At 41.5% G+C, this 23,817-nt stretch overlaps 2 protein-coding genes across 3 annotated transcripts in view; both read left to right on the top strand.

The window, feature by feature from the left end:
- spred1 (sprouty related EVH1 domain containing 1) overlaps positions 1-14,613 on the top strand; it is a 31,886-nt gene extending 17,273 nt beyond the window's left edge. For both annotated transcript variants that reach the window (XM_008279853.1, XM_008279855.1), the window contains exons 3-6: positions 1,166-1,334; positions 5,897-5,943; positions 12,118-12,273; positions 12,430-14,613. In XM_008279853.1, coding sequence (XP_008278075.1) covers positions 1,166-1,334; positions 5,897-5,943; positions 12,118-12,273; positions 12,430-13,116 — 1,059 coding nt within the window. In that variant the 3' untranslated portion in view covers positions 13,117-14,613. The remainder of the gene's footprint in view (positions 1-1,165; positions 1,335-5,896; positions 5,944-12,117; positions 12,274-12,429) is intronic.
- A 5,659-nt stretch (positions 14,614-20,272) lies between these two features.
- On the top strand, positions 20,273-23,380 carry fam98b (family with sequence similarity 98 member B). The gene is made up of 8 exons (XM_008279852.1): positions 20,273-20,414; positions 20,575-20,723; positions 20,810-20,938; positions 21,039-21,211; positions 21,720-21,800; positions 21,924-22,040; positions 22,221-22,388; positions 22,897-23,380. Exons 1-8 carry the CDS (start codon positions 20,377-20,379, stop codon positions 23,200-23,202), a joined length of 1,161 nt encoding a protein of 386 aa, XP_008278074.1. The 5' UTR covers positions 20,273-20,376; the 3' UTR covers positions 23,203-23,380.
- The last annotated feature ends 437 nt before the right edge of the window (positions 23,381-23,817 follow it).

The raw sequence follows: 23,817 nt of genomic DNA, 5'->3' as shown, positions 1-23,817 counted from the left end.
ACCCCTCCTCCTCCTCCTCCCTTCCTTGCCACCCCATCCTCTCACATCCATCCCTCTCTTCTTCCCTTCTCTCATCCACTGGCTCTGGGTAAACACACAGGCTTAACCCTTGCCCTTCCTTTTCTTGTTGGAGGCATGTATGCAACAGTGACATGAGGACAGATACTGTGAGCTACCTTACGGCACACTTGCACTGAGCGTACAAAGCAGCTCACACAGACAGAATGAATGTAGACCTGTGTACTCCCCCTCCGACACACGCGTATCATATATCATCAACCTCTTGTACAGCTGCCACGTATCAGCCTCCTAAAGTGAGCATGTTGACTGTTGTCCAGATCCAGGGGGAACCGTGCCATCTGCTTTCAGCCATCGAGAATTGGTTTTGCGACTGTTATTCTCCGACAAGGCATTTGCGCAGCGAAGATGCACAGTGTAGCGCTCGGGTCATTGAGCTTTTCATCACACCAGCTCCTGTGCTCACGCGTTCTCTCACGCAGACCACCATGCGCACGCTCACACATTCACACCCCATTAAGCCACCTCTCGTGCACGTCAATAAAAACCTCAAAGACTGTAATGGCTGTCTCTCATTTCATTTAATCTGCCTAGAGGAAGGCCGGGAGGCGGCCCAGTAGCCCTGATTAATAATAGGCTTTGGAAACACAGGCTCTCTCTGCCATACACTTGGGCTTCCTGGCTCCAAAACACCTCCACACACCCACACTCTCCTGCCACCACTGCTCTTCAACTTTAACATCATCTGTAATGAAAACCCCACCACTTAGAATGTGTTTTACAAATTATCCCTAAAAGTATGTGAAATTATTGGGTTTAGGGTGACGTTTTTTTTTTCAGTCTCTATTTTAGAAACTCGAGTTACTACATGTGTAGTTTGAGGTGCAGAAATCTTCTCTCACGCGCTCCCTTTTTGTTTTTTGTTTTTGCCTTAGTCATGTTGTGTTGGAATGATTGAATGTGACACATTAAAACGGCTTAGGGAGTTAGATGAAGGATTTACATGTGTGTTCCCCAGTGAGTTTCATTCTCAAATTATTAAACCGCACCGCTTAAAGTCTGCATCCAGTCTGTATACTAACATCATGGAGTGCAAATATATGTTTTACTCAGACTCCATGTATGTGTGTGTGTATGTTTTTTTTAGGTGGTATTGGAGTGTGTTCTACAGAAAGACCTAGTCTACAACAAGGTCAACCCCATCTTCCACCATTGGAGGATCAATGACAAGAAGTTTGGACTGACCTTCCAGAGTCCAGCTGACGCCCGCGCCTTTGACCGGGGCATACGCCGGGCCATTGAGGACATCAACCAAGGTGGGTGTGTTGCCATGGTGACTGCATATGTGTTTTGGGTGTTTAGAGCAGGTCAAACCAGATAACAGTAGCAACTAAGCAGAACGTATGTTAACTTACATATCAGTCAGCCAGCACTGACTATTGTTTCCTTATCAAAAAAATCAGCGCAGCCCTCAGAATTTTTGTTGACTACCCTCACCCCCTTCTACCCTCTCACCCTAATCAGAAAAACATCTGATTTGTTTGGAACCGCCTCCAACAGTTTGCACTATATTACGTGTATTGGCAGCCATTCAATACATGTAGAATAATATGGGTGTGTGTGTATGAATGCATTCTACTGGTGGGCTTCTACAGCCTCTCTTCCTGCTTGTTTATCTTTGACTTGTAATGGCTGACCTGGCATCTGTTCTAGGAGAGATGTGTAGCGTTGATTAGCGTAGATGACTCCCCCACCACTGCTACCTGCTCACTCACCCAAGCATGACCCTTCCTGTGCTATCTTATCAGTCCCAGCTGCCTAGATAAGCTTGGCACTTCCTGTAGAGACTGGCAGTGCAACACTGTGCCCAGACAGTGGGTGATATAGGACATGAGAGGGTTGGTAGGAGCATGAGGAGAAACTCGTAGAATGGGTGGCAATCTGAGATAGGGGCTGAGCTTTAGTAAGAAGAAACTTGACCACACTGGGCTTTTGTACTTTTTGTACAATCTTAGTAAGTTTCAGGACTGGCTAGACTAGTCTAAAAAAAAAAAAGGAGCAAGGTTTGGTGACGCTGTGTACAGTGTGGCTTAGTCTGGTGTGAAGTTGAGTCTCTTAGTTGAGTTGGCAGCTTTGGGTCCTGATAAGCATTATTTTTCTGTACAGTGCCAGAGGTTGCAAAGTCATCCAATTAGTAGGAGAATCGCCAACTCAGCAATCTGCCACCCAGCCCCGTGTTACACAAGAGGCTGGCTGGCTGGCTGGCTGGCTGGGGAGCTATAATCTCCTTTACTCTCTAGACCTGGGAACCCTGGGGAGCATAGAGGAGGTACAGCAGAACATATCGTAAAAGCTTATCACTGCTGGGCATCAGTTGCTTCTTGCCCACAACCGTTTATCTGAGATTTGAACTTCCTGGGCACAAGTCCACACAGTGTCTGGGTAAAAGGTAATCATGGGCAACTGCAGAGGGCTGGCTTTGCAAACTGCTTTTTTTCCTGGGAATTTCACATGAAGCAAGATAACAAAGAACAATAAAATAGTGTAAACATAAAACATTTTCTGATCAGCTTGTGTCAAAGCCAGTTGTTTTGAGTTGTTTTGAATAGAATAGAATAAAACTTTATCGATTTAAATAAATCATTTAAATCTCTTTAATATATTGATATATATGAATCAACAGAAAATAATAAAGCAACCGTTTTGATATTCCATCCATTATCTACATATGGCTTAATCCTCACTGGGGTCATGGGGGGCTGGAGCCTATCCCAGCTGACTCAGGGCCAAGGCAGGGGACACCCTGTACAGGTCGCCAGTCAATCACAGGGCTACACAGAGAGACAAACACACATAGTTTTGATAATGTCTTACCTATTTTTAAGATAGATAGCCTTTCTCACGTATGTGCTTGTTTCCCTATCCTATATGATATGAAAGATCTTTTGGAATTTTACACTTTGGATAAGTCACCTGAGTCATTTTTCACAATTCCCACGGACCAATCAGGAATATAATTGTCAGTAAAATCAATAAGGATGCTCATAGGCGGTTGCAGTCCTCATTCACGTAATAGGGTGCTTTGGAAAGAAGACTGAACATCTGTAGTACCAGGGCAGTGTGATGATGTACCTTCACCTCACACAAAGACTGTAAGGTTTTGGTCTGCAAGTAAAAGCTTCAACTCTTTTGCGTGAATGTCAGCTACAGCAGGTGATGGTAGATTTCAACTCCCTAGAGTTCTCTCTCTTTCTGTCTTTCCACTCATATCCTCTCCTCCCTCTGTTGTTGTCTCTCTCCTGGTATCTTCTGTGTTCTGCCAACATTGTGTAATGCTCATCTCTCCTCTCCTCTCACCCTGACCGGTCGAGGCAGACGGTCGCCCACCCTGAGTCTGGTAGTGTCTGAGGTTTCTTCCTGTTAAAAGGCACTTTTTCCTCCCCACCGTCGCCAAGTGCTTGCTCAAGGGAGAATTGTTGGGTTTCTCTCTCTAATATTGTAAGGTCTTGACCTTACTATATAAAGTGCCCTGAGATGACTTGTGCTATGATGTGGCGCAATATAAATAAAATTGAACTGAATTGAATTGAATTAATGCCTTTCCTCGGCACAGGCAGGCAAGTTCTTTTGTATTCCTGTTGCATCGTTTTGCTGCTGGACTGCTGCGTGAATGTGTGTGGGGAGAGAAGAGGCAGCAAGAGAGAATATGTTTTGCCTGTGTGTATGTGTGCACACGTGTGCGTATCAGTCTTGCAGTCCTCTGTTGCCATGGCAACGCCAGGCACATGGCTCAGGCAGCTTTGCGGCCCAGCACTGCCAGAGTCGTGCTGCAGGAGGCCTCTTTCTCTCAGTTGTGGTGAAATGCATACACACACATCTACACGAACACCTTTCTCCATGTGCTTCAGAGACAGACAGACGGATTGATGGACAGACTGTGTCTAACACAAGCCCAGTGAATTCTTCTGTCCTCTGTGACAGAGACAGCGTTACCATGTATCGCTGTATTCTCACTCTGAATGCAGACAGGAAGACTGATGCCTCAGTGCTTCAAATGAAGCCTCAGTGATCCTAATTAAAAGAACCAAAGTATAAAAAGAACCTCTTGATGCCCCAGGTACAAACAGTTTCCCACTCATCCCAGTGGAAATACTTCTGTCCCTGTTTGCAGCATTGCCTCAAGAATTTTTTCTTCTATCAATTTTGTTTAACATTGTTTTGAATATGCTGGCCAGTGCTGCTTTCATCAGAGATGCTGTTGTGTTTTGTGGTAACTGAAGCTGGCTAGAACTACAATATTGGTTTAGATTTAGCTTAGTTTAGTAAATAGTATTTTATTTAAATCTTGACCATGTGTACAGATGTAGCTGGAAGTGATCGAGCATACCACACATAATTCTGACCTAAGCCAGCATCCTTTATGTAATTAAACACATTGAAATCCAATTTATTCTTAAACTATTCCCCCAAAATGTTGTTTATCAGCCACATTGCTGTTGAACTTGAAGCACATACCAGTATATGTCTGCTATTTCTGGAGGCAGATAGCTGGTGGCTAACTGGTGGTTTGTTCATTTTTATGTTAAATTAGATGTTTTTTTCTTTTGTATTTTTTGCCTTTGTGCTTGGATTTCATTACATCTTCAACCACTTATGGCAAAGTTACATAAAAAATGAGATCGTAGATTGGAACAAATGACAGCAATGCCTATATTACAGGCTACAGTTTCAGAATAGTTTGACTGACATTGCAATCTGGCTTAGTGTCATTTGTTTCAGGAACGACAGTGAGAGCAAACAGTTCGTACATGTGCACTAGTTTGCACTCAATCTTATGAAAATTCGGTACAAACCTCAATACTTAAGGAGCTGTATAATCTAACCCTTTGCTGAGAAAGTGGCACTTTTTTCACCTACATCTTAATGCAAACCAAACATCTTGACTGAATTCACATTGCTGACATTAATGAAAACAATTAAAAGCAACAGTACATACATTTGAATATATTAAATCATATAAACATGTTGTGAATGTGAACATTTTCACCGTGCGTTACTAAAACAGATCAACAAACTTGATTTTGTGTAAAAATATTAGTAAAATTAGTGTCTGTCTTCAATAACACCATCCACAGAACCAGTTATGGTAATAATGTTTAATAATAATAACCTTAATAACAGTTAAGGTAATAATTCTTATGGTAATGAAAAGCGGTAGCATGGTCAGCCTGATACCTGAAACATAATCTGTGACTCCAGCATCAACAAGCGAGGTGTTTTGGATGCGGAAATGGCACATGGCATTTTAGCCGAGGTCGGGGTTACATTATTCTAGGCATACATATTTCATTAACTTCTGTGTGCCCCACTAACACAAAGCAGCTTTCATTTCCCCATTAGGCGACAGGCAGAGGAAAGCAGAAGTCTTGACCTATTCTGGCCTGACAAGAATCAGCCATGTAAATCTCAAATATGCTTAGCAGTGGAGATGGCATCCATTGACAGTGGAACCGTTATATGTGTGTGTATATATATATGTGTGTGTGTGTGTGTGTGTGTGTGTGTGAAAAACACACATTCTGAGATATGTAGCTGTTGTTGGTTGCATGCATTTGTACAAGGAAGTTGGTGAATGTACTGGATACTGGAGTTCTATGAGTTTTTTGCCCTCTAGTGGTAAAGTTCCATAAACAAGTCTTTCCATTCTTTTGGGAATCAAATGTATATATCTAAGACACTAAAATACTGCAGTGATTATATGCTATTGTACAGATTTTGTAATGTCCAAAACCTATTATCTCTGTCTTGATTTAAGTACATGAAATGATCAAGACAGTCTTGAAATATTTTTCTTATTTATGTTCCCCGTCTCTTCCAGGTTGTCGGCCGTTTGGAGAAGGGGATACTCCTGAGGATGGACTACCGGTAAGTGAGAGCACAGTTAAGAATTTGTGGATAACAAATGTTGTATGAAGTAAATGTGCGATTTTCACACCATACACAAGTTTGTTTTACTGACTTTGAGGAGTGAAGTTCTTCCATTTTTTGTCCCACTTTTAAAGAGAAGGCAGGTCATGGCTAGAACTTGAGCCATGTGCTTGAGGCTTGATGCGTCCCAGCCAGGTGCTGACAACTGCCTTTGTTTTCTAACAGTTGTTCTTAGAGATTTACAGGTGTTTAACCAGTGCCAGCCAGACCCTGAGGTGAAGCTGGGTGCTGGCCAGCAAATGTGATAGAGCAAGCGTAGCTGTCTCTATGAATCCAACGTACTAGCTGTCAGTCTTGTTTGGATTGATGTTGGTATAATATTGCCTGAGGGGCTGGTTGTTAACAGGTGGATTCATGTGCATTGTGATTTTGATCTTCTCCAACCTGAGGAAACATACTTCATCAAACTGTGACCACCGTTCGCCTTTAAAACAGCAACAGTTCTCCTAAGTACATTTGTGCACATTTTTCAAGGTACTTAACAGGTTGATCCAAATATCTTGGAGAACTTGCTACAGTTCTTCTGTGCATTGAGGCTGTCTGAGTTGCTTCTGTTTGTGTGTAGTCCCAGACTGTCTTCTTGACAGCTTTCCATCTGTTGCAGGACTCCTTGTTCCTCTTGTCTTTAAAGATGGCTCTTTATTCCACTGGGTACATGTTTAGGGTTGTTGTTAAATGCTGCAAGTTAAATTCTGGACAAGCTGTCACCTCCCTGCTGACATTATATTAAACGTTTGCACTGTTCTCATATACATATATAATCCTAGGGAGGGGGAGGAGCGGCAAGCGGGGAGAGGTGGGGAGCGAGGGGTGAGGAGTGAGGACATTGGGGTGAGAGAGAGCCTCATGCTCTATCACCGGACTGTGTGGAATATTTAGGCACTTTGGCAATTTTGTTACTATATCCATCATTATTATTATTATTACTATATTATTATTACTAATGTTGTGTTGTTGTTGCTAGGACAATAATTTCCCTGAGGTTCTACCAAAGGGTCAATAAAGATCTATCTATCTATCTATCTGTCCATCTGTCCATCTGTCCATCTGTCCATCTATCTATCTATCTATCTATCTATCTATCTATCTGTCTATCTGTCTATCTGTCTATCTGTCTATCTGTCTATCTGTCTGTCTGTCTGTCTGTCTGTCTGTCTGTCTATCTGTCTATCTATGATTTTGACTGTCAGCGTGCTGTTAAGAATGTCGTGTTCTCTTTAAGGAAGAAAGGCAGCAGTTATATAGTTCAAACCAACACACCCATGTTAATTTGTTTTAGATATCAGGACTTTTACAGGAAAGTCAGTCACCTGTTCTATTTATGATTGCAAAGTAGGTGAAAAGTTAGTGGAAGCAAGGGCTGTAATGCACACCTAGTGACAAGAAATATAGAAACCTCTACGCACTGTGAAGCAATCCAACCTCACAGAACTGTATTAAATGAGTCCTTGGTGAAACACACGTTGATTCAACTCTGGTCACAATATAGTACAACCTCAAACGGTACTACAGAATTGAGTCGATGTGCAAACAGCTAAAATAGTAGCCTCAACAAGTATTTATTGCAGGGCCGTTGTATTGCATTGGTGTTTATAGTTTTTGCCTACTCTGTTCATTGAAAATGCCCCACACTGCATCACGCTGTCCTTATGACCTTATTTTTGACATCGTAAAGCAGCTCATGTGAAAATAGTTTCTAGCTACGACTTCATTGCGCTTTCCAGAGGCTTGTCATAACCTCTGACTGGATGATCCGGGCCTACAAGAGCAGCCAAAGAAGGAGAGCTGCGTTCCTGTTCCTGTGGCGAAGTTCCTCTTTAAGGAATCAGCCCGAACATACAGGAAATCCAATGGCACCACTGTTGCTAGGCAGGGGGGGTGGGGGGGTGGGGTGCAGCCAGAGAGGGGTAGAAGGGGGGTGTTCACAAGGTTCAGTGAGCCACCGAGGGTGTCACCATGGTGATTTGGCATCCGAATGTTGCGGTCGGAGACCTGGGCTACAGAGAAAGAGAAGTGAACCAGAGGCAAGTGCTGCAGCCAGAGAACCAGCAAATACCACCACACAACAAGGTGTGACATTAGCTGAGCTGCTTGATGGTTCATCATGGAGTCACACCACTGTTTGTACAGATACATAGTGTGTACAAAAAACATACCATGTGTTGTCAGGCCTAGTTTTTTGCTATTGGCGGGGCCTTTGGAAGCAGATCTGCCTGTAGTAGTTGTGACATACCAGAGTCACATCAGTATGGGAGGTCATCATCAAGCCTTGTTTAAATCCTTGACTGGACTCAAACATCTCTGAGAGTCTTTTGGTATTAAAATGTACTGGAATTCATGTTAGTTTACATTGTTGTATGTGTGAGCAGATTTGTTCATGCGCTAGTGTGCGTGCGTCGCTGTATATGCATTGAAGATGGTCTTCTCCACCCACATCCTGCCCACTGAGGCTAAGCACCCACATGTATGCCCTTCACAGGCTCACCACATTCTTCCTCACACTCAAAAATACACTCACAACACACACACACACACACACACACACACTCACTCACTATACACATGCAACATATTTTACCCATAAAGAAAAGTGGTTGCACAACACCCTACTCAGCTGTGATGACCCATTGCCAGGAATTATGCTCTACGCCACAGTCCTTCCGCAAGTACAAAGTAAAGTGTGTGTGTGTGTGTGTGTGTGTGTGTGTGTGTGTGTGTTATATTTTTTTTTCTTTCGAATGCCACAGGAAAACATCCGCATCTAATTTAGCACTGGCAGGAAGTTTTCTCTTATCAGTTTTGTACACATTGGTTTTGTTGGCCAGTTGACTCTTACAACCTCACTCACTCTCTGTGACTTGATGGTTCTCTATAAAGCATCTTGGAAGCTGGGAGGAAGAGTAGTCAAAAGTATGGCATTTTGGCAAATGTGCTTATTGGCTTTTTTTGGGCTGAGATTTAGATGAGAAGATTGATACCACTTTCATCTCAACATCCAGCAATTGGTTAGCTTAGCTTAGCATAAAGCCAGCTAGCCTGGCTCTGTACTTACTTTGTATGTGTGTATTTTAAAACTGACAGTTCAAAATCTGTTGCTAAAATTAGCCTCAAGGGCTTGAAGTTTTACCGTTGCTTGGTAACAGTGTCCACTGGTAGTGTGATAATCGTAACCAGTTTCCTAAATATCAAACATGTTTGATATTATTGGAATCAGTCTGTGAACAGATCAGAAGGTTTTAGGCTGAATCTGTAAATTCCTTTCATTAACAGATAATTTGGGATCAACATTGGTTGAGACCAAACTCTCAGACCAGATTTCTCCTCCAGTTGTCAGAAGGATTGAAGGAGTAAACCGGCCCAAAACTCCAGGAACATGAGTGTCCAGCCTAGAGTTTGCTAACACTGATGAACAAGGGCGAGCTAGCCATTTTCTTCTGTTGCATGTTATGATGCTAAAGAAAGCTAATGGGGTGCTAGCTGTAACTTAGTGTTTGGCATCCCAATACGAAAGTAATATTAATCTTCTCATCTCACTGTTGGGAAGAAAGCAAGTTATCTCATTTATCTAAATGTCAAATTGTTCTTTTAAGGGATACATGACTTGGCTGTACTTCTTTTTTTCTTTTTAGGTTGGCAAGATCCAGAAATAAGCACCACTCGTGATTTCTAGAGTGTTAGGAATATTTATACACATGCAAACCATTTTATGTTTGTATTCAAATATCCCAGCGTGCACATCATTTTTGCTTCTCCAGTCTTTTCAATAATGCAGAGTGCTGGTGCGTTGAGCAAGGTTTTTAGTATGTGGGCCGACCCCAGCTTTCCCTGTCCTGAACCCCTGTGCCTTTGAGGGCGGAAGTGCACGGATCCCTGATGTTGGTGTGGAGCCAGGTTGCCCCTGGCTCCCACCACCTCCATTCCCTCTCCTCTCCTCTCCTCTCCTCTCCTCTCCTCTCCTCCCTCACCCCGCCACATCTCTAGGGTCAGATCAGCTCCAGATTGGCCCCCACGCATGCCTTTGAATGGTGGGGCTTAGGCAAGCGCTTTAAAAGGAAGCCCAAGTCTGTTTCCCATTTCGCCCCCCACCTCTCCACCCCTCGCCTCCTTTCTCTCTTTCTCTCACATACACACACAGCTGTCATCTGGCTTTTTAAGTTCTGTGCTGCATTTCTCCAGCTGGAGCTGGTTTATGACATTCCCTCGGCAGACTCTTTGGCCTCTCGCGCTCTCTCTGTTTCTCCCTTTCTTTCTCTCACACACAGACGCACACATGAATACAACACAATCTCATTTTTTCCTGTTCTGTTCTTTCTCTTCCCTCTCCCTCCACTGTGTTCTATTCCTCACATTCCCCTGCAGACGCTGTGGATGTGTGTTACACCACTTGGTATGTTTGGAGGCAAAGAAGGAGCAAAGTCGCACACATACACACACCATGTGTTAGCAGTCTGGGGTGGGGGGTGTAAGACAGAGAGGGGGGAAGAAGAGAAAGAGAGGGAAAAAAAAGAAGTCAAAGGAAGCATCTCTTAGCAACCACAGGACAGTAATTACTGTAGCAGCAGCTGGGAGCAAACCAGATTTCCGCTGTGCGTTAAAGCACTGGCGTGGGCTACTTTACACACGGCACTGACTAACCAGAGCCAGCAGCCTCCTCCACACGCAGAGAAGAGAGAGGGAGAGAGGGTGGGAGAAGGAGAAGAGAGGAGGACTAACCCTGCCTTGATGAGGTCGGGATGTGTGTGGGAAAAGAGGGACAGTTAGCCAGTGTGTACAAGGCTTGAATATGGTTGGATCGAACTTGTGTGAAGATACCTCAGCATGTGCTCATCCGTGTTTGTGTGTTTTTGAGTGGGACTTAAAGAGAGAAATAACCAGTTTATTTGGATCATTTTCAGACCTTAGTTTTTAGATGAATATAAAAAGTGCTATTATTTGATTGTTTAAGAAACAATTACACATCAGCACACTATGCTTTGGATTCAATCAACACCAGTTCTAGTTATTTTCATGTAGTTTTCATGCTTGTCGTGTTCAGCACATGAACTAACTGGAAGTTGTGAAGACGGTTGCACTGAAATAATACCGCACAAAACATCACAAGGCTCTTAATGTAATAAATGACTATCCTCCTCCATCTCTCATCACCTCTGCACGCATGAATCATGAAATCGCCATTGCTTTCGATTTTGTTGCTATGAGCACTGAAGTATCAGGCCATTTCTCTTGGATTTTTTTCTATTTATTTCATTTCTGTAGATGTGTAGAAATATTTTCTCTTTATTTGATGCCATCTGTGGCATTCACAAGATGTTATTTATAGACATCTCATCGTGATTGATGTCAACAGTGAGCTTTTCTCTTGTAATTATGACATTAGTTGGCGCGAGGTGGAAGGAATGTTTGCATACATTCACTTTGTCTTGCTTGGTTTCCAACGATTTTCTCTCTTTTTTTATTTCCATTTTTCAAGAGCCCTTTTTTTTTTTTTTAGGTCCATCCATGTCTGTAGATTTTGCATCAGTTAAAATGTTTGTGGGAACACATGCAAGGCTGATGGGAACTCAGAGTTCTTAACAGAAGGGCCTTGAGTCATCACCACACAGCAGTCATTTGGCCAAGCGTGGGTGCAGGATGCCCCCTGGTGGTTAAAGTAGAACACACACAGCCTACACACCCTGAGTCAAAGCTGTTGTGGTCATGAAAACTGAATTGATTAACCGTTAGTGGTTTTGACATTGAAATAGTAATGCAGAATGTGCGATTGACAAATGTTTTGGGCTGAAACTCTTGTGTATTCACACTGTTTATATGCTTTTATATCTGAATTCACAGAAACGTTTCATGGTACCTAGAGGCTGAACAGCTATCTTTAATTTGTTTCTAGATGCTGTGACGGTTTAACAAAAACCTTAAAAGTATTGTCATATCTTTAGGGTTTAAAACCATTACTTTTCTCAATTAAGTAATAGCTTAATCAGCTGTTTGATTGTACACATGTGTGATTTTCCTTTGATGTGTCCCAAGAGTTTCTTGATTTCTAGATGGTTTAATGTTTCCTTCAAATATGATCAGGGCTATTTTGCATACTTACCTGATTCTGTGTGTCTCCAGGTGTGTGATGAGCCTCCCTCCATCTGCACCCCAATGAAAGAGCCCTTCTCACCACTGAACAATGTTGTCTCCACCGAGCCATTCAGGGGCTGCTACGTCCGCGCCCAGCCCTTCGACGAGTTCCCCCCCAGCAACCGCCGCTACCTGCCTCCACAGGTCTGCCTCTCCTCCACACAACCAAACATATATAGCTTGTGAGATGCATGTTTTTCAATAAAATCCTTTTTTTGTGTGTGTAGGTACGACCACAAAGTATTGCTTTGTTGTTGAGCAATCAAGCTAATTCCCGGTTTTTCTCCTTTCTCCTTTAAGTCGACTCGCCGTGTCAGTTTTCGCATGGACGAAGAGGAGATTGTTCGCATCAACCCACGCAAAGACGTGTTCATCCGCGGGTACGAGGACTACCGCCACCCTGTCATGTGGAAACAAGAGGCCGACCGTGAGGACCTGGACTTCCCCACCGGCTTTCACAAACTGGACAGTAAGAAGTGCGAGTACCTCTTCCCCGATGGCCCCGGTGGGGACTCCCACTCTGGCCCTGGTATGGGCATTGGAACAGGTATGGGGCTGGGGCTGGGCAAGGACACAGCCATCAAGACTCAGCCGTCGCCCCTGCTGAAGTCTAAGAAGGGCCGTCGGCGACGAGAGGACGGTGAGCGTTCGCGCTGCATCTACTGTCGGGAGATGTTCAACCACGAAGACAACTGGCGGGGGCAGTGCCAGGACGCCCCCGACCCCATTAAGCAGTGCATCTACAAAGTCAGCTGCATGCTATGTGCCGAGAGCATGCTGTATCACTGCATGTCTGACTCGGAGGGTGACTTCTCAGACCCCTGCTCATGTGACACATCTGACGAGCAGTTCTGTCTGCGCTGGCTGGCCCTGGTGGCGCTCTCCTTCATTGCGCCCTGCATGTGCTGCTACCTGCCTCTGCGCGCCTGCCACCACTGTGGCGAGGCCTGCCGCTGCTGTGGGGGCAAGCACAAGGCTGCGGGGTGACCCGACGCCGGACACTGGGACACCCTCAAAGCTAGCTAACAAAGGAAGTGAATAAAAGCGGAAAATTAAAAGCCGGCATCCTTTTTTCATTCCCCTCTCAGACGGGGTGATATGTTGTTGATCCCCAGCTCTGAGGGCTTTTGGAGATTTCAGTTTGTGTTTGTCGCCGACAAGCAGCAGTGGAGGACAAACCATATGCTTTGTGGGGGCTCTGAGCATCAAGCTAAGTTCAGGAGCTTAATCTGAGGAGAAGAGAAGGAGGAGACGTCATGATTAACAGACTTGGAGATGTTACTACACACACCTGTACACACACACACACACCTCTCTCACATTCACACTCATACATCGACAAAGCCAGGCCACAAATATCAGAACTCTAGTACAAGTAATGTGTAACTTTATGAAGGAAAATTGTCTTTTGTACAGAGAGTGACAACTTAATGACAAAAAAGAAAACACAACTATTCTGCGTTGAGAAAAAAAGTTCTTGCTGTTTGAGTATGCTAAAAGGGATATGTTCTTGCTTTTTTTGTGAATTTGCAGTTGGGTAACAGTGGCCTTTCCTTCATGGCTTAAGCATTTGCTGACAATGTAATTACTAGACAGAGAAAAGTGCACTAGAAATGATATTCACCCTGAGTAAAGGTAACCCTCTCAAATTCTTGTGGTGTATAAACCACCATGTTTAGTGTAATCTTAAAATTTGAGAGATGTTGCTGTGGAGGATGTATGGCCAATTGATTTCCTTTCCATCAAATGTTTTTAAGAAAAATCAAATAGTAACAGCTTGTTTTTAAAGGTACAGTTTGACATAGCTTTTAAATTTGATTTAAAATATGTTTAAAGTTATTATCTTGCCTTCCTGAGGTGATTTTAGACCATTTGACTGCATTCCAAAATAAAGGGATCGATTCCATGATTAGAAGGGAAAATGGTAATGACTTTACCATGACGAGTTCCCCAAAAACAATATTACCACCTCAAGAAAACAGCATTATTAGAACCTCTTGAACCATTTGAATTGAAACCAATACAGGACAATTTCATTTACTTCAGTGAATCTCAGTTTTAGTCCAGTTATTTACTGCTGTAGTGAAATTGATGTTTTTGTTTCTTCATTGTTATTTTTCCTGCTCATTTTTCTAATTAGTTTTGAATCAAAGGTTGAAATGTTGCTCAACCAGCAAGTTTTGCTTTGGTGACGTAAGGGGTTACAGTGCTCCTTGGTGAAATAATGAGGCACTTAAATTAGGCTATTCTTTAGATGAGAAACCCTCAGATTTTGCAATTCATCTGTACATAAATTGAACTAATTTAACATCTCGTTTGGCATGGAGGAAACCCCTCCTTAAAGCACTGCTCTCCAAGCTTTGGTTGCAGCACCCTCTCCAAATTTCTATGTTTGTCCCATGAATCCTTTTGTTTATTTTTGTTATCTTTATGTTCCCTGCATATGCTGTGTAAATGTAGTATTACATTGTTCCTCAAAAATTAGTCCACTCCTTCCATGTGTCTTCATTTAACAGGCCCTGAATGAATGAATGCGTTGTTTTAGGGATGCTGAGTATCTTAGCTACATATATATATATAAAAAAACAAACATACAGATGTTATGTGTGTGTGTGTGTGTGTGTGTGTGTGTGTGTTATATTTTTTTTTCTTTCGAATGCCACAGGAAAACATCCGCATCTAATTTAGCACTGGCAGGAAGTTTTCTCTTATCAGTTTTGTACACATTGGTTTTGTTGGCCAGTTGACTCTTACAACCTCACTCACTCTCTGTGACTTGATGGTTCTCTATAAAGCATCTTGGAAGCTGGGAGGAAGAGTAGTCAAAAGTATGGCATTTTGGCAAATGTGCTTATTGGCTTTTTTTGGGCTGAGATTTAGATGAGAAGATTGATACCACTTTCATCTCAACATCCAGCAATTGGTTAGCTTAGCTTAGCATAAAGCCAGCTAGCCTGGCTCTGTACTTACTTTGTATGTGTGTATTTTAAAACTGACAGTTCAAAATGTGTTGCTAAAATTAGCCTCAAGGGCTTGAAGTTTTACCGTTGCTTGGTAACAGTGTCCACTGGTAGTGTGATAATCGTAACCAGTTTCCTAAATATCAAACATGTTTGATATTATTGGAATCAGTCTGTGAACAGATCAGAAGGTTTTAGGCTGAATCTGTAAATTCCTTTCATTAACAGATAATTTGGGATCAACATTGGTTGAGACCAAACNGTGTGTGTGTGTGCATAGGTCTTCTTATGCACAGGTGGTTTCATGTCATGTAACGTCAGCACTGACTGTGCAATTAAGGTTTTGACTCATAACAGTACTTCCAGCGTCTTGTTTCTCAAAGTGTCTTGACTGTTGGCTTCTAAGTGAACACAGAAATGAAACACACTTATTGGCTTTCTTGCCGAGGTAGACGAAGAAGATTGATTCCACTCGTGTCTGTACGCTAAATATGAAAGCTGACGGCAGAAGGTGAAAAAGGAGCTAGCCTGGCTCTGTTCAGACAGAACCGAATCCCAGTGCCAATGCCTCCTGAAGCTAATTAATTAGCATGCTATATTACCTTTGTTGAATTCATTAAAAAAAAGGGCGAGAAAAAAACAACAGTTTGTGTACTTACAGGGGGTTATGTGTGGAGCTATTTCTTGGATGGGTACTGTGAGTTCCTGGAGTCCTGTTGTCACCATGAGAGACTCCAGGAAGTCGTGGTGCCCGGCCAAAAAGTAGTCCCACACATCACCCCCTGTAAAACGTGTCACTTTTACACTCGATTAAACAAACAAGCTATAATGTGATAATTAGCAAGCTCTAGAGGTGATGCCAGATGGATTACTTTTACAGAAGCAGACTAGCTGTTTCCTTCCGTTTCCAGTCTGTATGCTAAGCTAAGCTAGCCAGCTTCTATCTGCGGCTTCATATTTAACAAACAGACCTAAGAGTGGGATCAATCTGCTCATTTAACTCCTGCTAAGAACGCAAATAAGGGCAGTTCCCCAAATGTCAAACTACTCCATGAAAATGCTTTGGGAAACGGGGTCTAGGTGGACTGTTTATTGCAGAGTCTTACTGTGTTATACCACAATACCCTCCCAGAAGAGCAGAAAATTCTAGTGAACCATTACTGACTCCAGTTATTCTGAATAACACTTGGATTAGAGCAAAGTCCCTGCAGGAATAACAGTTCAGTTTGGCTGCAATAACTGAAACGCTCCCTAACTAAGGCATTGACTTGTTTTAAATTAGTGCTAACTGTAAAACACCTCAGTTTTTAAAAGCAGATTTGGTACAACATCCAAATGCTGTCACTAACAGATATGCATCTTTTTCACCTCCTGTCACTCCAAGTTTAAAAAGTTTAAAAAAAAAAAAAAAAAAGGTGTCGTGGCACCTCAGTCTCGATGTGAGTACAGGAGGAACATTCATTTTCCTAATTCCACCCTGACCAATGCTCCCTTTACTTTCTATGCAAACTTTGTAACGTGGGAAACACATTGACCTCTCTGCAGACTGAGTCAGTGACGGGACAGGACACTTTAACTTCTATATAGGTAGACAACCAAGCCCTGGTACCAAACTCCAAACACCTGTAAATACGTAACACTATATTTAAGTACTGATAATAATCCCAGCTTTTTTTGTCTTTGAAATTTTAAAGATAGAGCTGTATTTATCGTTGCTGTCAGCATATACTGTAGCTTCAAATGACAGCATTTTGTACATAGGTCACCTTTTAGTATTATTTCACATTGAAAAGTAGAGGGCGTTTGTGATGGAAATGACTATTGAGCTTCTAATAGAGTTTCTCTCTAGTTTTGTACGGTAGAAGGAAGGATAGTGCTAACACGGTACAGTAGTGGCAGTCCACTTGTTTCTAAAGTTTGATATATAAATATATACATACATACATATAAAAGCTGCTAGATACAATCACTAATTTTATTGTGTTGACAGAGAAAATCAGCTATGAACGACTGTTAAATCCTAACTCTCCAACAGCATATAACAGCGACAGTCAGTTTTTAAATGTTCGATTGCTCTGCGTGATGAAGTGGACACTTGTGCATGTGTGTGGGTGCGTGAGTGTTTCTATATATGTGCGTTCTCTTGTGTGCCCACGAGTGTGTGTCAGCGTACTGTATGTATGTCAGTTTCCAGGTTGCTGGCGGTGTGCGTGCGGGGTTGGTGTGTAACCAAATGTTTTGGTTGGTTGTCATATTCTCCCATTGTAATCGGATGGCCCTGCATTATTGCAAGATGAACCTGATTAAAACTTGCTGGCTGAGAAGCAAAATGTAGGACGTGCATTTATACAAAGTGTAGAGAATGCTGAAATAACACTTCTCATTCTGCATTAACCAGCACAGTGCAACTTCCTGTCATGTACTGTATTATATATGCAACATGTGTCTGTCCGCTTTAATATATATATTTTTTTGACCTGCATTATATAAGACTTCAGTTTTAACCACTTTGCTGCTAGTCTTTTATCCTCTTTCAATCTTGGAAATTGTGCATATCTTTGGGAATGCATACAAGTGTACATTCTTGACATTGTGTAGATTAAAAAAAGAAAAAAGCTATATAAACCTGTTTCTCTTCAGTGTATTGTTTTAAAAGGTTACTTTTCACAGCAGTTGAGTGGTTATGTTTCAATTCTCCAATGCTTTGGTGCACTGATGATACTATATGTAAGCTTTTTTTTCATCTTACAGCGCTTGATGTAACATTTATGTGATTAGTTCTAAATAGTGGAAGACATTTGTGTTTTGAAACTTGCAGTATAAATGGTACTACTCTTAACTATTCTGTAAACACTGCCTGTTTTCTTTCTTTCTTTCTTCCTTTCACTCTCTCTCTCTTTGTGCATATTTCTTTTCCTGTGCATCTTTTTTTTCTCCCCCCCTTAAGTTTCTTAGTGCCATCGGCTTTCACATCCTGACAACCTCAAAAAAGTGCCTCACGTCCATCCTAGTTTCCATCTTACAATTTTAACATCTATCATTCTGGTTTTATTGGTTTCTACACGTCTAGGTATTTCTTATCACGGTTCGAGAATACCAAGTATCTGATGTAAAATTTATAGTACCAATAACTCATGTCATAGTTGTATTTTCTTTATACAGATGTAGCTTGTTACTTTTCATAAATATATAATGTAAATATGCATACATATGTTTGTAACTGTTTTTATGTTACATCATACACTTGTAATTTGACATATCAAATAACATTATCATAATAAAATGGTGAGTTTTAATCTTTTGTTGTGTAGACTTGATCGTGTTTCTTTGAGTTGATCAGTCGGTGTTCACACCAGAGTAAACAATTATAAGACTGTAAGTCCTGAAATCTTCAGCTAATTTTCCATTTTTCATCACTGGTGCTGATGTGTAAAAGCCGAGGCTGCTTTAACCTTCATCTGACTGAATATGAGAAGCCTGCAGACCCCTCAGGTAGAATTTTTATCATATCTTACAGCTGCTTTATTCTGTTGTTCCAATGACAACGCCAAACACTTTATTTAGGATGACTTCACATCATTGTTTTCTGTTTTAATTAGTGCTTTTTAGAAATACAAACATATTGAATCTCAGTCAAAAGTACCCAATTCCGCCCATGAAGTTTAATTAGGTGGAACTATTTGATGTCCATTTCAAAATAAACTAATTGAAAGTCTTACACACGAGGAACAGACACCGATTTCCTCAATACGCTGCTCTGAAAACCCTACATGCTGCTCTTCTGACAATCATTTTGAAATACTACATATAATTTCATGCTAAAATGGTTTATGACATTCAAATAAAATATTAGTGTTCTATTATGTAAGATAATACCATGAATGTGTGTCATGTGTCTGATGGATATGTAGTCAGAAGATGACCAGGATGTAACAAAAGATTAATTCTCAAAGCTTTAACATGTGTTTTGTAATAAATCTGGATTCTCTCTGTAATAGGGTTTCATACAACATCAGTCCTGGGTTTTTTTTTTGGCAACTTGAACCTAAGTACTAAGTTAATGAGCTTTTAATGACTAAAACTCATTTTAAAATGGTTGTAACTGTTATAATATAATGATTTTTTTCCCCCAAGATGACACTAATTACATGACTTCTAATGTTTTGAAAATGAAAGAGTTAATATTTCACTTTGATTGTTTCTTATACTAGTTTATTGTTGGGACCCCAGTTGGTAGTCTTTGCATGTTAAATATGTTTGTAGGATTATGGTTCATCAGAATTTAACCATAAATAAATAAATCATCTCCAAAGGCTTCAGAGAAGTGAGAGGATTGGTTAAATGTGTGAATGTATTTATGGAGAGGCCATTACAAACAACCCTGTGTGTATATTGCTGATTACAAGTGCTTTTATTCTATGTGGACCTGTACAAGCCACGGCAAAGAGATTATTGTTTTTAAAGTATCAATTCTTATTCTTAAAAATCCTGTGTTCAAAATGTCAAATCTAAAAGTAGTCGTTATTATCTAGGAGGACTTTTTCTTTGTCAGAATCTTATATATAAGAGGATCATTATCACTGATGCATTAAAAGACAGGCAGCACTTTAATGTTACACAACTTGACTGAATGTGCTTCATTACTTTTCATCATTCTGGGTGCTTTTTATTTTATTTACATTTTAGACATTATGTCATCAATAAGTCAGAATGTATCTGTATGAGGTGGCCTTTCATAGTCACTGGTATCACTATTAAAAAGTTATTGGTTTAGAGTTTGTCATCAGATGTACACAGTTGGCTCAATTGAACCTTTTTCTAACAAGAACGATAAACATTTCACAACTTACTGTTTCTATAAGTCAGAAAACAAGATCATCAGCATGAAGCATTTATATTTTATTTCAGTGTACTGTCCGTATTAATATATCATTTATATTTAACATCAGCTGATAACAGCCGACAGTAGTCCATTCATTTACAGCACATACACAAGCATGTGAGTTTTATACCTAAATACACCTTACAGGGATTTCAGGAGCTAAAATTCAACTTTAACTCGAGCCGGTTCACTTTCGTAGTTTTTATTAGAGCGGAACTATAGTCGCGGAACCCTCGTTCCTACAGTGCCATGTTTCCCTCCGGCTCATATAGTGAACCGGAACACAACGAAGGCATGAGAGCGGCGGAGAAATGAATGGGTGCTGAAGCTGTTTGTGTTTATGTGTCGTCATGTTTTAAATAAAATAGTAATAATAAAAGAACAGAAGCCGTCCCGGATTGAGCGATGGACTGCGACATTCTGGACTCGTTAGAGCAGCTCGGGTAAGCTAGCTCACTGTTAGCATGTTGAGCTAACGGTGTAGCTTCGCATGTTTCCAGTATGAAAACAGTGTTCTTAAAGAGGAAAGTGGCTGCTTCATACAGCACCTCTGTCTGTCACCTGGGTGGATGTGAAGCTTACTCTGCGCATCTTTATTCTCAGCTATGACGGCCCTCTGCTGGATGAGAAGGCGCTGCTCAGAGCCGCAGACGGAGGCCTGTCCTCCCCCGAGTATGTGGACCTTTGCCGGTGGCTGTCATCCAGGCTGCAGCCGCTGTGCGACCTGGAGGAGAGCATCGCTTCAGGACCAGGTGGGCCACATGCACTCAAATCTCAATCTACAAACTGTGTCTAATCTTTGTTCCACGTTCAACCTTTTTCTTTCTCTGTTCCGTAGAGGACATGGACAGTCTCCAGGTGGAGATGAGCGGTTTGCTGAAGGAGTTGCACTGTCCTTATGAAGAAGTGGTCTCAGGGATTCTCAAGGGCAGTGTGCGAAGTACAAAAGAGCATCTCAAGTTCGTCTGTACGTAGTCAGTCCGATTAGTCCAGTCATTGTGCTACAAACTCTCTGTGTGGAACTTTAGAATGAGATTTTTCTGGTTTTTGTTTTTCCTGTTTCGTAGTGTTTCTGAGCTCTGAGCTCCAGGCGGCTCAGATTGTGAGGAGCAAGCGAGTCTGTGAGAAACAAGACAAGAGTCCAGCATGTGAAGAGCTTCACGTGATCTGCGAAACACTCAAACTGTCAGAACCCCGAGGACAGGACGCAGGAGAAGTTTTCTCTGAAGTGCAAAACAAGGTGAGGCTGTTCATAACTCGTCCTGTGAGGTTTTGGTCGAGGATCTGATCCGTCACATGCCAATGAATTAGTCAGTAAAACTCCACCGTACATTCTGATTTGAACATATTGCGGCAAAAGTATATCAACACAGCACTCAAATGTACAACAACTGTATAAATACATTTTAAGGCATTAAAAAGATCTTTTCCATAAATACCATTCTTTAATGTGAAACATACCATCTGCACAAGTTTGTAACATTTAACGAATGTCTTGATTCTTAAACTTAAGGAGACCCTCCACTCGTTTACGCAGTTTTTGCAGTTTAATTACCAATGCACTTCACTCTTAGTCACGTGGATGTTTGTAAATAAGAATAATTGTAAAATAAGAGAATCCATTCATCATTTTAGTTGTTTAGTTTTGAAAGCTCACATTAAAGGATTCTAAATAATAAAAGACAGCACAAAGTGGTGTATTAAAGCATGTACGCTCTGTCAAATTCATACCATCTGTGTCACTGTAGGTTGAAAAACTACTTGCAGATCTTCCTAACGCCTCCATTGGAAACCCAGTGCTGAAGAAGCCTCTCAGCAGTGAACAGTGGGTACGTAGATGAACATCTAAATGTCTGAGCATCTACGAATCCGTATCAGTTTGTATATCTGCAGCTGCTTTGTGTCATGATTGGTATAGATTTCTAACACTCCGTGCTTGCTTGTGTTTGCAGGAGAAGCTGCAGAACATGAACACAGCTCTGTCGTCAGAGTACGAGTGTCGCCGCAGGATGCTGATCAAACGCCTGGACGTCACGGTTCAGTCATTTGGGTGGTCAGACCGAGCAAAGGTATGTCCGTGTGATCGACAAACTGTTGTATTGTCTCACTAAACTGAAGAGTGTGCAACTTGTGGTAGAAGCTTTTGGGTGTGTAATAGTTGTGAAACAGCCTGATAAGAACCCCGAGTTGTAATCATGCCTGGAAAATTTTAACATTTTGCATTTTTTATTTATTTATTTTGCCTGAAGGTGAGGGTGGACAGCATGGCCAGAGCCTACCAGCCAAAGAGACACTCTCTGAGGCCACAGTCCACAGTGGACATGGCTGAGCTTCTGGCTGCCAGAGAGGACATCTGCAACGTGGTGAAAACCAGCAGTGGCTCCAGCAGAGAAAAGACTGCCTGTGCTGTCAACAAGGTGCAGTAAACAAATAAAATCACACTAAACCTTGAGTGTGTGTGCGTCACCGTGCATGCAGCCTGTTACTACTTTTTGCTACTTTTAGCTTCTTATTGATCTTGTTTGACTATTTATTGTTAGCAACTTTATTAAGCTGTTCCCTTTCTTACATGTTGATGGAGAGAGTTTTGCTTTTGCTTATATATAAATACTTTTTCAATCAGCCAAGCCATTGTTTACATGAGGACATACATTATATCTTTTTTTAAAAATGCACATTTTACATTTTATGCTTGTACTTTTTCTACTTGTGTTTATATTTTTAGGATATATTTTCTTACTTATGTTTATCTGTATATTTTTTGTACTGTTTATATTTCTAAGACGTTAAATGAGAGCAACTGTGACATAAGCGTTTCCCCTCAGAGGTCAATAAAGTATTTCTGATTCTGATTCTGAAAAGTTCAAATGAAAGACCTTAATTTGATAGTTTTCTTCATAGACAACATGTTTCTCTTCTCCACAGATCCTGATGGGAAGAGTACCGGACCGGGGAGGACGTCCGTCAGAGATACAAGCGCCGCCTCCTGAGATGCCGCCCTGGCAGAAAAGACAAGATGGTGGAGGAGGAGGTGGATGGGGAGGACGAGGTGGTTCAGGACGAGGAGGATGGGGACAAGGAGGACGAGGTGGTGGAGGTGGTTGGAGAGGAGGAGGAGGAGGAGGAGGTGGTGGAGGATGGAACCAAGGAGGACACAATAGACATGGAGATTATGGAGGACATGGTGGATATGGAGGACACGGAGGCAAGAAAGGACGGTACCAGTATTAACTTCTTCAGATTTTTCTCAAGTGTTTGTGTTTTTTTAAAAAGCGATCCAGATGTAGTTTTTCCAGTGAACTCAATCCTATTGTTTGTGTTTTCTCTGGAGGGAGAAAACTCATTTATCTGGTGAAAAACTCGCAAATCTTCCTCTTTGGGATGATCATAAAGCTGTAGTTGGATTTTACTTTTATCAGTGTTTCATTTAGTTTTTTTCAATATCGTTATTAGTGAACATAACTGTCAATACATGAACTGTTGTGCAAAAGTGGCACAAATAACTCAACATGCGCATCGAGCCGTATTGGAGCTGTTTTCCAAATCCAGACAACATACTGAGTCCCAGCAGGTTGTGAGTATGTAAATGCTGGAATAGTGACAAAATGAAATATGCTATGATCCGACCGCGCTGAAGGAAACGAGGGACGGACTTACAATTGTGAAATATTAAAATGAATCATGGATGGTAGTCAGACATCTGAGAGCACCAAGAATTACTTTGAATGTTTTGGAAACAAATGGTAAAGCTTGTGCCAAATACAGAATACTATCCAGATTAAGTATAGCGTGGTACTGGGACACGGGCGTCCATCTTTAGCAAACAAAGACAATACAAGACAAAGA

The sequence above is a fragment of the Stegastes partitus genome, unplaced genomic scaffold (genome assembly GCF_000690725.1).
Source record: "Stegastes partitus isolate 25-593 unplaced genomic scaffold, Stegastes_partitus-1.0.2 Scaffold173, whole genome shotgun sequence".
Taxonomy (NCBI): domain Eukaryota; kingdom Metazoa; phylum Chordata; class Actinopteri; family Pomacentridae; genus Stegastes; species Stegastes partitus.
Note: the sequence above shows the minus strand (reverse complement) of the source record. Positions and strands in the feature narration are given on the sequence as shown.

What these genes read in the sequence shown, in the direction of transcription:
- fam98b (XM_008279852.1), top strand. Translation starts at nt 20,377, where the DNA reads ATGGACTGCGACATTCTGGACTCGTTAGAGCAGCTCGG. An exon ending in GAGCATCGCTTCAGGACCAG is followed by an intron (nt 20,724 to 20,809) that starts GTGGGCCACATG and finishes TCTGTTCCGTAG; the next exon opens with AGGACATGGACAGTCTCCAG. An exon ending in CTGCCTGTGCTGTCAACAAG is followed by an intron (nt 22,389 to 22,896) that starts GTGCAGTAAACA and finishes TCTTCTCCACAG; the next exon opens with ATCCTGATGGGAAGAGTACC.